General features: G+C 39.7%; 1 protein-coding gene across 4 annotated transcripts in view; it reads left to right on the forward strand.

Annotated features, from left to right (window-relative positions):
• fam168a (family with sequence similarity 168 member A) overlaps window positions 1-15,184 on the forward strand; it is a 77,897-nt gene that overhangs the window by 35,670 nt on the left and 27,043 nt on the right. For 3 of the 4 annotated variants that reach the window (XM_051724336.1, XM_051724340.1, XM_051724337.1), the window contains exons 2-3: window positions 105-227; window positions 3,691-3,782. In XM_051724336.1, coding sequence (XP_051580296.1) covers window positions 157-227; window positions 3,691-3,782 — 163 coding nt within the window. In that variant the 5' untranslated portion in view covers window positions 105-156. The remainder of the gene's footprint in view (window positions 1-104; window positions 228-3,690; window positions 3,783-15,184) is intronic. The other variant, XM_051724338.1, reaches the window with a different exon arrangement.

Raw genomic sequence — 15,184 nt, forward strand, 5'->3', positions numbered from 1 at the left:
GCTGTGTGTTTGCTTTGCTCTATGCTTGTGCCTGATGGTTTGCCTTTTAATCATGATCTGCTCTCGTTTTTTGTTTGTTTTTTTCCTTCTTTTGTCATTTCCAGATTTGCATATCCATTCCTCCTACCTCCTTCATTTGCCTTTCCCTCACTGAGAATGGCAAGCGGGCATCCCACTGACAAATTCAGTTTTCTGTACCCAACAGACACCAGTCAGAACATTAAGAGGTTAGTCTAGCGCTCTGTGTGTGTGAGTGTGTGTATGTGTGTGTGTGTTTTGGGGTCGGGTCTGTTGAGTTTAGGTGTATTGGCCCTCTGTCCACCCTGATGTGTGTATGGTTACAGCTTTTATGACCGATATATCAGCTGAATGTTGTTTTCCTGTCCTTTAGGGTTTGAATGACCTTGAAAAGGGGATTCTGATTCAAATCAATAAAAAAATAATAATTGACATTGTATTTTTCAGAAAGAAAATGAAGCCCACATTTAGGAACATTGAGATTTGCGTTGTGACATTATTTTCAGGACACTTAAGCACATTTTACCCCCGAAATTCTCATTACCATAACACATCTGTACAATTACCATTGTTTTCAATGATGATTCTCATTGCCATAACACGTTTTTTTTTTTTTTTTTTACAATAATTTATTGAAGTAAAAGAAAATGAAAGGCAGTACCAAGAGAGTGCTACTATGATGTATAAATACTTTGCGAGTAAAATAATAGATAATTTTTTCCCATGTTGCGGTGATGAGAATATCATAATGACCATCTTTCTTTTCACATTGCATTAATAAGAATTGAGGGGTAAAATGTGCGTATTTGTTTTTTCAGTAATGACTCTCTTTACTGTAACATGTATTATAGTATAATACTGTATGTATACTGTATTTATTATAGTAAAAATGGCGCTGTTGAACAGTTTTTTATTTTATTTTATTTTTTTATTAAAATCAGCGAAAATGAAAGGCAGTACCAAGGGAGTACTACTATAATGTATAAACACTTTGGAGTAAACAAATAAATAAAAAAAATCAAGTTGCGGTAATGAGAATATTATTAATGATCTTTTTCCGCATTGCGGTGATAAAAATTGGGGGGTAAAATGTGCACAATGTTTTCAATAATGACTCTCATTACCATAACACAATAATTGTGGACATTTTCTTGGCAGGTTTTTTTTTTTCTTTTTTTTTTTCACAGGTTTTCCCTGCTCAGTGCTATTTTATACTGCTTACTGAAGTTCAAGCAATGTTTTTATTTTAAGCAATAATAAGCCACAAGAGGTTGTGTTACAGCGATTTTACAACAGTTTACACAAAGTGCCGAATAAACCCTTAAATATGGTAAAATCATTGTAGCACACTATCTGAACTGCATTTTTTGCTCTTATTAAATGGCAGCAACAGCAATATGTCATAGGAAAGGTTTACCAAAAAATAAAAATTCTATCATGATTTACTCACCATCCCAACCCATGTGCTGTTTTTTTAAACTCAAAAGGAGACATTTTGAAATATCTTTACGCAGGCCTTTTCCATTTGACAGTTCAGTGAACACGGCCAATGATTCACTAATGATACATTTTTAACTGTGAACACAGATGTGAAAGAGATTTGAGGACAATTGTTAGTAAAAGAAAATGACCTAAACTGTGATCTATTCCTCCTACAAAGCTACCATACAGCTACTTAAGTATCATAATTTTGCACCTTTAAGACTACTTTTATTGTGTTTTTGGTCTTCAGCAAAAACTGTGCTGTGGTTTCTTTCTTCAGCAGAAGTCCAAGATCCAAGATTTAATTAAATAAATATATAATCTGTATGTGCTGCACGCTTCAAAACGAATGTGTAAAAATTTTATTTTTTACTTGAAACGGTGTCGAAAAAATGTGCCGCTCCTTCGCGAGACTCTGAAAAAATAGCGAGATACGGTGGAACAGTGAAAGCTGTCCGTCTAGCATGTTTACAAAGAAAATATTTGCAAAACAGTGCGGTCGGACACAAAAACGTGTTGGTGTTAACGGCCCCTAACCAAGCAAAGCAAACGGGCACGTTAAAGGTGCACTAAGTATCTTTTTTGTTTGTGTCATCTTGGACTTACACTGACACCTAGTGGCTTGGATGCAGCATCATTCAAAATCAATAGTTTTCAGTGGCAGAAGCCACTGTAGAAATTTACTATTCAGCCAGGATTACTTTAATCAATGAGTGAAAGTGATGAACAACAGAGCGGTTACTGAGATTAAGTGAGTAGTATTCAGCTGGTCATGTGATCCTAACATGGCGGTCCCCATAAGGAGACTCTCCATGTAGAAAAACAGCTTTTAGAAGGTTACTGATATGAGTGCTCATGATTTAAATATATATTTCAAAATTACAATTTATTTCTATCGGAGTAAAAAAAAATCAAATAATGAGAAAACATTACTGAGTGCACCTTTTAATATGAAATTCAGTTGGTGCACACAGGTATGTGTATATCTGCTATTTTACAACAGCTTCGAGTGTGTTTCATCTAATCAGATTTTGAGCTGGCACTATCCGTTTTATAATCTCATTTTTAGTGAAGTTTGTACATGCTCATGAAATGTTAACCTGCATTGAAGGTTGTGCTTCAGTGTTTATGTGTGTTGTTAACCTGTCTTTCCCTGACAGTTAATGCAATCTCCTAGACTTTGTAACCTTGATTTTGCAGACTTGTGTTGCATACTTTGTGAGTGTGTGTGATCACAAATCATAAAATCATCCGCTCGCTGTAATGGACACATTCCACACTGACACACACATCGTGACACACTCACCCCCGCGACACATCTGTGTACCTGTTAACAGCCCCTCACACACAGACGGGTTCCATTTCCGCTGTGTGTGTGGCCGAGGTGTGAGGGAGAAAGTTCTGATGCTTAATCCTTCCTTTTTTCTGTTGTTTTGTGCTATTCTTCCTCTAAATTCCATCTTTCCCCCTGACTGACTTGGATAATGCCACTAGAGTTTTCAGGGGAGAGCCGACTTTCTCTCAAACACACACACATATAAGCTGGTTACCATGCATCCAAGGCAACCAGTCTAGTGTTTTGAAACCTCTTAGTTTGTGTTAAATAGTATTCCACTGAGAAAGCGGCTCAAACCAATCCCAGCCAATCCCAGCATCCGATAAATACATTGTGGCCTACCAACCCACTCTCAACATGGAAATGTCAATCTAGCAATGTTTTCACATACCACCAAAACGTCTCTCATTATATAACACGCATAATGCAACACTCACGTTAGACGTAAGCAAGGTAGCACGTGACACAACACAACAAAAGTCATAAATAAAAAGTAACTCAAGATTAACTGACAGTTACGTAATCTAATACTAACATTAAAAGGCAAGGTTTTATCATTTCAAATACAACCAAATCAAGAGAAAAGCAACAGACGCACACATCCGAAGGTTGTGGTTTAACCGAGGCTTGACTTAATCCTCTGAAATATAGCACGAATGTGAGACTATAAGGCCTACATATTTCAAGTCTTGTTTGGGTGTGTGTTGTTGTATTTTGTATGTTTCTTTTTGTAGGGGAGGGTTTACGTGGTTTGTTTAGGCAGATTACTGTGCTACAGAAGTTAATCCTGTGCATATACATGTTACTCATTTGCTGTCTCTCTCTCTCTCTGTGTGTTTTTGTCTGTCTCTCAGTAAGAACAGGCTGTCTTCCACAATGAACCCGGTGTACAGTCCAGTGCAGCCGGGAACCCCGTATGGAAACCACAAAAATATGGCATACACAGGTACGTACACACAAACACACACACACATATTTAAAGACAACATAAAATCAAAATTGACCCTATTTACAATTTTAATGCATGTTATTTCAAAGAAAAATTATATTATTAAAAATGTTTTGTTGGTAATATACTCTCCTAACTTTTTTGTGCACAGCCACTTTATGATCTAATCAAATCCCAGTGGAAAGTCCCGCCTTACATTATTTCCCTCTGAACATTCTGTTTCATCCTGAAATACATCACATTATGGACGTTAAAGGTTAAATCTAAAGGCAATGGCATATCCTGGCATAGGCGATGCAGGCAGTCGCACAGGGTGGCAGAGTTCTCTGGGGCTGCATGGGACGGGGGGCTGACGTGAGACACATGCAGCATATTCGAAACAGTTTAGTTATCCGTTGTGCTCACCCGTCTTATTTAAAATTAATTTTGATCTTGTGAATAACATGTGCTTTATTTCATCACCCAATCTTACTCTGGCTGTCTGTTTGCATCTCAGAAATAGGATTAGCCACTTGCTCATGGAAAAAGTGTTTTACCTGCTAAAAGCTAGACATAGTGAAATGGATGATAATGGTGCTGTACAGTACAGGTTAAAGCCCAAAGTATACTTCGATCTGACACCAAAGCTAAGTGTCCGCATACAGGACACGTGATGCAAATTTCGTCATCAGCAGAGTGCACTGAACATGCGCAACCTGATTTTTCTAACCACGCGTCTTTGTACTTTGTATTTACACTAATTAGTGGGTCCACAAGGTGGCAACACTCACATATGAGCCGTTGCTGTCCCAAAGAAGTGCTAGAAGATGTAATCGTACATCTATTATAAGAACCTGACAGAGCTCTGTCATCTTATAAAAATCTTCATTTGTGTTCTGCTGAAGAAAGATATACATCTGGGATGGCATCAGGGTAAGTGAATAATGAGAGAATTTTCATTTTTGGGTGAACTATTCCTTTAAGTTAACAAAATCACAATACTGTGCCCAGTGCCTAACATACTGTACTTCCGCTGCTGTACATTTGACATTTTATTTGGTTTATTGGAGAATGCTCCTTCGGGATTTGAACTTGAGACTTTTCTTACCCATTGCTGATATTCACACAGAGAATCAGCAGGCAGTCATGTGATAACCGTAGTAATGTTTAGAATTACATACATTGGCGGTCTGTCAGAGAGGGCAAGGATGGCTGAGCCTCCATAAATATTTTTCAAAATAAACTATAATGATCAAATTTAAAGTTGCTTTGGTCAATTTAACTACTAATGTGCATAACTTAGATACATATAATGTGAAAATATTAGTGCTGTCAGTCGATTAATTTTTTTTTATCACGATTAATCGCAGATTTTGAAAATGATGAAATTTGATTCTAATATGCTTCTTTTCTTGTCAAAATGCATTTATTTTCTTATTAGGAAAGAAAACAAAAAAATATGTTTCAATATAATGCTTTATTAACATTTTCAAACAAAGCCTTCCACAGTATAAAGACAGAAATGCCCTAAAATAACACCAATTCGAGTAACATTAAACGTTTCCCAAAAGTGGGAGTTTGACTAATTGAAAGAACTAGTCTCCCCATAGGTTGCATATTGTCATTGAAGAAGAAGACCATAGGAGATGAGTTTAATGAAACACAAAACAAAACAAGCTAAAACAAACTAGGAAAATAATCCAAGAACAATACCACAACAAACAAATATCTGAAGATGGTAATTTAGGAGGCAAGGAGGACATATGAAACATCAGTTGGGTCTAGATGAGACTTGACAATGAACTGAAGGAAGGGGTGAATATATAGAGAGTTCTTGATGAGTTCAATAATGGATGACAGGTGTGGGTAATCAGTACTCAGGGGAGTTGGAGTAGGAAAAGGAAGGAGTGGAGACTGATGTGGGTGTGACAGTAACCCCCCTCCACGGGCCACTCCTTAGGCGCGGAACACCCAACGTGGAGGACGACCCCGCCTTCAGGGAGCAGGATGGTCCGGGTGCTGATAGTGGAACTCAGTGAGGAGAGTCGGATCCATAATGTCATTGTGAGGGATCCAGGACTGCTCCTCAGGACCATACCCCTCCCAGTCAACGAGGTATTGTAGCTGACCCTGCCGACACAGTGAGTCCAAAATGGCCCAAACGGTGTAAGCTGGGCTATCTTCCAGGAGCAGCGGTGGTGGCAGGCGAGGACCCCCATCAGTTTCTGCAGGGGAAGCAGAGAGAGGGCTTCAGGAGGGAGACATGGAAAGTGGGAGATATTTTGTAATGTGAAGGGAGTGATCATCTATAACAGGATTGATTTGACATGTGATGGTGAAAGGACCTATGTATCGAGGACTTAACTTTTGACAGGGAAGGCAGAGATGAATGTCCCTGGTGTAGAGCCAGACCTTCTGACCAGGATGGTACAGGTGGGTTTGTGGATTTTCTGGCATCAACCTGGATCTTCTGGTGCTGGATGGCGCATTGGAGATGAGTGTGTGCGGTGTTCCAGGTACGATCACTGTTCCTAAAGCAGTGATCCACGGCAGGAGCCTCGGAAGGCTCACATTAGAAGGAGGTGAGACGGATGGAAGGATGACGACGAAAGTTTTTGGTGTACTCTGCCCATGATAAATAGCAGCTCCACTCCTGCTGGTTATTATGGCAGTAGGTGTGGAGGAAGAGACCTATCTCCTGGATCTTCCTCTCAGTTTGGCCGTTGGTTTGGGGGTGATAACCTGAGGAAAGTCTAATGGAGACACCCAGGAGATGGAAGAATGCCTTACACACCCTAGACGTGAACTGGGGACCTCGGTCAGAAACAATATCTTCAGGCAGTCCGTAGTTTCTGAACACATGGCTGAACAGGGCTTTCGTGGTTTCCATGGCAGTAGGTAATCCCTTAAGAGGTACCAGTTGGCAAGCCTTAGAGAATCGATCGACCGCTTCCAGGACACAAGTGAAACCCTGAAATGGAGGAAGGTTGGTGACAAAATCAATGCCTAGGTGTGACCAAGGTCTTTGAGGGATTGGAAGTGGCTCTAGTTTTCCTGCGGGGAGTTGGCGCGTGACCTTATCCATGGCACAATCAGGGCAGGAGCGGATGAAGTTCTTGACGTCTTGAGAGAGCTGAGGCCACCAATATCTGTTCCAAATGAAGTCGAGGGTATAGATCCTGATGTCCCGATCCAGGAAAGGAGTGGAGCCACTCAAGGAGTGGATTACAGAGTGAGTAGAGAACGTAGGTGAGACCAGGCGGACAGGTGTTCGGAGCAGCTTCGTTTGCTGTGGCCTGAGCAATTCACTGTTCCATATCCCATTGGATGGGGCTGACAATGATGGAAGGAGGAAGGATCGGGTCGGATGTGGAGCTTGCTTGGTCTGGAGTATAGAGACAGGAAAGTGCATCTGCCTTGAGATTCTTTGAGCCTGGACAATATGTGACCGAAAACTGGAAGCGGGTGAAAAACAATGCCCAGCGTGCCTGTCGGGGGTTGAGTCTCTTAGCAGATCGGAGGTATTCCGAGTTACGGTGGTCAGTGATGACGGTGAATGGGAAACAGGCTCCTTCCAACTGATAGCGCCACTCCTCAAGTGCCGGTTTGATAGCTAGAAACTCTCTACTCCTGACATCGTAGTTGTGCTCAGCTGGAGCCTGTTTGAAAAGAAGGCACAAGGATGGAGCTTTAGGTAGTTTCCATGTCGTTGAGAGAACTGCACCAACGCCGGTAGTGGAGGCATCAACTTCAACTAGGAAAGGGAGTTCAGGATCGGGGTGCTTGAGGACTAACACCATGGTGAATGTCATCTTGAGTTGTTGGAATGCCTCGGAAACTTGAGAGGACCAGGCAAGCATTGTGGGTTTGCTTCTAAATAGGCTGGTGAGTGGTGCAGTTTTCGTGCTGAAGTTCCAGATGAACCATCGATAAAGGAAACGATAAACTTCTGCAACTCCTTCATGGTCGATGTTTGGGGCCAGGATGTTACTGCCAGTACCTTTGAGGTGTCCATCTGAATACCACTGGAACTGATGACATAACCAAGGAAGACTATGGAGGATTGGTGGAAGAGGAACTTTTCTGCCATGAGGTACAGATGGTTATCCCAAAGACATTGCAGAACCAATTTTACATGACGAGTGTGTTCTTCTAAAGTCGAAGAGTAAATGATGAAATCATCAATATAGACAATAACAAAACGGTGAAGAACATCTCAGAAGATCTCATTCATGTAAGACTGGAATACTGAGGGGGTGATGACCAGACCATATGGCATCATCCGATACCGCTGGAAGTGATGAAGGCGGTCTTCCATTCGTCCCCCTCACGGATGTGAATTAGGTTATAGGCACCATGAAGATCAAATTTGGAGATTTTAGCCCCTCTCAGGAGTTCCAGGACTGCAGGAACCTGGGGTAATGGATATCGGAACTTCACAGTGATGTTATTGATGGCACAGAAGTCGATGCAAGGGCGGAGACCTACATCCTTCTTGGACACGAAGAAAAAGCAGGAAGCAGCTGGTGACGTAGATGGACAGATATACCCCTGACTTAGAGCTTCCTCCACATATTCCTCCATGTCAAAGGATAGACCTTGCCATAAGGCAGGGGCACTCGAGGAATATAGTTGATGGCACAATCCCAGGGTCTATGTAGAGGGAGTTGGGCAGCTCTTTGTGGGCATAAAACTTTGTTAAAGTCCTGGTATTCGGGAAGGATGGAGACCTTTGGAGAGACAGTTGGGTAGAGACAGGCACTATGAGGAACAATTAAGAAAAATGTACACGTTAAACTTTTTTTTAATTAATCACATGCATAATGTGTTTATTTTGACAGCTCTAGAAAATATGTATTTTATTTATTTTTCTTTAATATGCGGTAGCCTAAGTGAGTTTTAATCACTGCACAAAAAGCCAGAGGAGGCTGACAGCATCAAGGCTCCACTCAGTAAACTGTCCTTTCAAAATAGATTAAATGATGCAACATCATTTGCTTTCGGACAAAAAAGGCTAATTTAAATGTGCCCCCTTTTGCATTTATAACCAATAATTATCTGAAGGAACCTTTCATGTAAATTAGCTTACAGTATCATGTTAATGCATCGTCAAATCTAGTTGTGGCTACAAGTGTGAAGAAAGTGACATTTAGCCTAATATCAATGAAATCCAAACTATTGAAGGATCTCAAGTGAAAGACTGAAGGGCATATAAAATGAATGTGTAGGGTTGTGTTTATACATTATACAAGATTTTGTATGAACTGTAACTGACAAGGCTATCAGTTGTTTAGAACTTACACATGGGGAGGTAATACTTCAGTAACATAAATGCAAACTTCACCTCTCAATTTTATTCTGTTAGTGTGTGTCCGTGAATGTAAAACTGTGTGTTTGTGTGCATCTGGGTCACTCATGGCAGGTGTTTGTCTGCCACTATGGCAACCGTTGGCTCATATTTGATGTGCTCTTATTGTAGGGATTTTCTGTGTCAATAGAAACTATTTACACTGCAACATCTCCTCTCCACTCTCCTCCCCCATCTTTTAGTCTTTCCTTGCTTTTACTTTCTTTCTCTGGAATTACCCAGAGGAACATTTTTCTCTCTCAAAGCCCCGGAGACTTATTTGACTTGTTTTCAGTTATGTTTTATTCAAGTCTTAATTTTATATATATATATATACAGTAAATATTTACAGGTGTATATATATATATATATATATATATATATATATATATACTGTATATATATCACACGAGCAAGAGTGCGATATGGCCCTATATCATCATATAATCACAGCAGTGCTGATTTAGGGCCATATAGCACAGTTGTGAGTGTGATATTACTTAAATAGAAAAGTTCAATGAACAAGTAAATTTAAATTTAAAAATTAGGAAAAAGTGAGTACGGTCACAAAATATACATTTGTACATGGAACTACTTTCTTACACGACGGATCAGAATCTGCCGTTGCTGGTTCAAACTAAATGATGCGTCCACGCCTCTCAAAAACATAACTTCAGAACTACTAGTATCATAGCTTGGGCTGTTTCTATCATGTTATTGGAGAAACAAGGATGTGTGTGTGTGTGTGTGTGTGTGAGAGAGAGAGAGAGAGAGAGAGAGAGAGAGAGAGAGATGGAGCATGTGCGATCACCTGTTGATGATGCTGTAGTCTGTTAGTCAACTTTCTGAAGATAATGTAATTTTGGTGAAATGCATCCTATTTTCTCAGTTGAATATAAATGCTGAGTGACGCTGACTCACTTCACGTCACCAACTGGCTCATATTACCCACAAAAATGGTCTTTTGCCTCTTCCTGCTGGCTAAAATATGTAATGTCACAAAATTAAATGTAAAGAGACATATCTCTTAACACATCTGCACTGCTCTTACACTTTAGTCTAGAACGGCACAAACACAAATGGAGTGATACACACAGTGAAGCGTCTGAGAGCTGATGGTGTGAGACCATCAGTACTCATGGAACGTCTCTCGTCCAATCAGATTCGAGGAACTGTTATATATATATATATATATATATATATATATATATATATATATATATATATATATATATATATATATATATATATATTAGGGGTGTAACGGTACATGTATTCGTCCCGAACCTTCACGGTACGGACGTCATGGTTTGGTTCATGCAGTCAGACGAAGAATACATACAGTTAGTCACAGGCGATCCACACACCAATCCAGAAGGGGGCGCGCGCAGTAATGCAACGCTTTTTGCTAACCGCCACAACAGGAAAAAGAGCAGAAGAAGAAGACACCATCCATGCTCCAAGCCAAAGAAGAATGGCGAGTTCAGATGACATGCAAGAGCTCGAAGACCTGCCTACTTGTTTTAAATCAGCAGTGTGGGAAAGTTTCGGGTTCCCAGAGAACTACGGCAGCAGTGGAGAGCGAGTGGTAGATAGGACGAGGACGGTGTGTCGGTGTTGTAAAGCAGCTGTACAGTATGTGAGTGGAAATACGTCCAACATGCTAACACATATCAGACGACATCACCCAGATGTTGGAATCACCGGAGCTAGGCAGAAAAAGACGACAGGAGTGCAAAAACTTATCCCTGCAGCTTTTAATCAGCCTCTAGATGTGAGAGCAGACAGGGCCAAAGTCATTACCCAGGCAATTGGCATATACACAAACAACATATAGTTTAAGTGGAACAAATTGTAACACTCCTTCTCCTAATGCACAAGTTTAATTTTTCATTATTCTATTTATTTTGTACTTTATAACAAAAGAGATGCTTTTCAGTTTTGTAGCTGATTGTGACCAAATACCTTTTGTTTTTTATCAGCCCTACCAAAAAATGACCTATGCAAGAGTGCATTGCGTTTACTGCTTAGTGCTTAATACATTAAAGGAGGCTGTACTGTACCAACTACCTCAGGGGGGACTGAATGCCACTAGGTGAAACAAACTGTAATTTGCACTACTGTCTGTTCAAAATAAATGAAAAGAAACCTAGCATTTGGGATTTGTTGCTTTTTTCCTGTTGTATCGAACTCGTATCGAACCGTGACCCCAAAACCGAGGTACATACCGGACCATGACTTATGTGTACCGTTACACCCCTATATATATATATATATATATATATATATATATATATATATATATATATATATATATATATATATATATATATATATACAGTACTGTGCAAAAGTCTTAGACACATAAGATGTACACCTGTATTTGGGGATTTTCTGCCATTTTTCTCTGCAGATCCTTTCAAGCTCTGTCAGGTTGGATGGGGACCGTCGGTGGATAGCCCTTTTCAGGTCTCTACAGAGATGTTTGATTGGGTTCAAGTCTAGGCTCTGGCAGGGGCACTCAAGGACATTCACAGAGTTGTCCCTAAGCCACTCTTGCATTGTCTTGGCTTTGTACTTAGGGTCATTGTCCTGTTGTAAGGTGAACCTTTGGCCCAGTCTGAGGACATAAGCGCTCTGGATTTTCATTAAGGATATCTCTGTATTTTGCTGCATTCAGCTTTCCTTCAACCCTGACCAGTCCCTGCCGCTGAAAAACATCCCTACAGCATGTTGCTACCACCACCAAGTTTCACCGTTGGGATAGTATTGCGCAGGTGATGAGTGGTGCCTGGTTTTCTCCAGACATGATGCTTGGAATTGAGGCCAAACAGTTCAATGTTAATTTCATCGCATCAGAGAAACTTGTTTCTCACAGTCTGAGAGTCCTTTTGGTGCTTTTTTATGTGTCTTGCACTGAGGAGAGGCTTACGTCTGGCCACTCTGCCATAAAGCAGGTTTTTGCTCTGATATGCATTTTCAGCTGTGAGACCTTATATAGACAGGTGTGTGCCTTTCCAAATCATGTCGAATCAATTGAATTTGCCACAGCTGGACTCCGATCAAAGTGTAGAAACATCTCAAAGATCTCATCTCAGAGAAATGGGCTAAATTTCATGTGTCATAGAAAAGGGTCTGAATACTTACGTCAATGAGATATTTCAGTTTTTTCTTTTTAATAAATTTGCAAAGTTAGCAAAAATCTGGTTTTTGCTTTGTCATTATGGGGTATGGAGTGTAGATTGATGTGAATTTTTGTTTTAAAGCATTTTAGCATAAGGCTGCAACATAAAATGTGGAAAAAAATGAAGGGGTCTGAACACTTTCTGAATGCACTGTATATATACAACATTTATGACTAGAGATGCTGAAAACTGGGAAGACACAACGCAACCAAAGTGAGACAGACACACAAGTACATAGGCAAACAAATAAAAACAGAGCAGAGGCAAGTAGGCCAATAAAAATGTTATGTTCAATGATTTGGAAATAAAACAAACAATATTTTGTCTTTTAATGGCACTTTTTGTATTGTCTGAATGCTTGTCTGTTGCCATCAGTGGCGATTTCTCAGGGCCAGCAAAGCCTTCTCTGCTGGTGTAACATGTCTTACAAATAAATATTTTTTCATCCTTTCATTCTCATTGACCTTTATGCCTATGTATTTTCAACTCTTTCCACTCCTAATTCATCTACAAACGAATAGCAAAAAACAAAAAGTTTATCCAATCAAAATGTATTCCTCGGTGCTTACAAGCAAATTTTGACAACTGTTTCACAAATCGCATGCCCGAAGCCGAAGCAGCGCATGAGTCTGAGCTCCACCCCGTCAGGCCTTAAGAATTTCTACAGAATCCCTCAACACTACAGTGAATAGGCATCTAAAGTCGGATTGTCAGATTCATCAGCCAGTCAGATTGATTTATTTGTTCTTGGTGGGTGTGGTCTTTAGGATATGTCCCAGTCCAGGCCTTCTAGCTGGCCTTGAGTGACGCAATCACGCTTTAAGTGATGTACGTATTTTGAAAGCGAAGAGCACGAGATCTTGCTGACGAGACGGCTGTCATCACTGCATCATTACCATTGAGAAAGACATCCTTATGGATTTAAAAACCTGAGATGTTCTGCATGATCGAGCGATTGATTAATTAAACAGAAAAGGAGGGCTGATTTTCACTTCAAGCAAATTGGTAAGTGCTTTTTGCATTGTTATAGCAACATCAGGAGTTTTCTAAGTGTAAATTAGGCTGCTTGAGCATTCAGTGTCGGATCAAGTTTTGAAAAGTAACCATGTACCCTGATGAAACAAAATTTATTGCAAGCAAAATTTAAATCGCAAATATTATTATAGAGCTTTTTATTGGTATTAGACCTCCTTGGTTCTTGCTGTTGTGCGTGGATGTGTTAGTTGACTGCCACGTAATGTATGGCATACGGTGTCTTATTCATTGTGAAACTGTGTTTTCTTAATGGCACGAATCGCACTGAAGGCCTAGACTTAAAATGCACGGCCCGCAGCTGGTTGCCATAATATGTAATACAAAGTCCAGTAAACATATAAAAGATAAATCAATATTTGGTGTGGCCACCTTTGCCTTTAAAATTCTCCTAGGTACACCTGGACACAGTTTTTCTTGGTTGTTGGCAGATAGGCTGTACCAAGCTTCTTGGAAAATTCGTCACAGTTCTTCTATCTGTTTAGGCTGTCTCAGTTGCTTCTTTCTCTTTATGTAATCTCAGACTGACACGATGTTCAGTGGTGGGCTTTGTGGGGGCCATGACATCTGTTGCTGGGCTCCCTGTGCTTTTATTCTAATATTTTCTATTTGCAAAAGTAATTTTTGGGAGTCTAACATTTATATTCCTATTGACACACTAAAGCTGAAGATATAAATAACCATCTTAAGACAAATGCTTTTGTGAAACATCTTATGTGCCTAAGACATTTGCACAGTATACAATTTGTAATCGATTGACAGCCCTATAGATGTGTGTGTGTGTGTATATATATATATATATACAATTTAATGTTCAGCAATGTGCACGAGATGAACACAAAATGTACACAATATTTACTCAAAATTAACTAAATCAGCTAATCAGGCACAGCTAATCTCAAAATGTCCAAATATCAGCTGATTCACTTGCCTGACAAATAAGCAAATGTCTCCATTTGATCTCATTCATGTCTAGGATAAGCCATTGAGATTATATAGAGACATCATTTTTCCTTTTGGTATAACCATATTTCACACTTCACTTACCTGATATTTACCCATACTGGCAGCATCACTGTTTCTGTTGTGATCAAGTCATTTCTCAACACATTCACATACCCAGAGAGCCCTGAGTAAAACAGATTTCCAGAGAGAGAGACAGAGAGAGTCCATATAAGATCAAATAAGATACACAGGACACAGTTCAAAGGATACGTTGATGTAATAATGGTGTGGCATTTTAGGATAGCACAAGCAGTTTAGCACATCCTCATAAATGCATTGGAATACAGAAATAAAGTGCATTGAAGAAATGAATTGAATGAAATGTTAATGTCCCGATTTAAAGAGATCTGCGGGTTAGTGCACACGCAGGTGGAGTGAGCGTTGTTTGTATCACAGGCTGGAAACACTTGTAATCAGATTGTGTCTTTTTGAGTGCCGCTCAACGCATGGATGATTTTTCAGGTCATTTCAGCAGAGAGATGGACAGATGGGGGAGGGAGACCGAAGATGATGGAGAATGCATAGGACACACTGTATTTAAAGAAAGAGCAAGAGAGAGAGAGATCTTACTGGAATATCACCAGATGAATATCATGATATTTTAAGCTACCGTTTAGTGTAGTTTGGTCACACCATTTGTTCTTTAACTGGGTTCTGCATTTTTCTTTATAGGCAATGTTTTTTTTTGTTTTTTTTATATATGAATCCTTTTATCCTTTTTTCAAAGAAAAAATTGTTGATCTTCGTAATTTTATATCAAAATATATAATTTGCTACTGCTCTGAAACGATTTTGGTTTTAATGTAAATCAAAACCCAAATAACTGTTCAAGCATTATTTTAAGGCCGGAA

This window comes from Myxocyprinus asiaticus, chromosome 18 (genome assembly GCF_019703515.2).
Source record: "Myxocyprinus asiaticus isolate MX2 ecotype Aquarium Trade chromosome 18, UBuf_Myxa_2, whole genome shotgun sequence".
Classification (NCBI taxonomy): Eukaryota; Metazoa; Chordata; class Actinopteri; order Cypriniformes; family Catostomidae; genus Myxocyprinus; species Myxocyprinus asiaticus.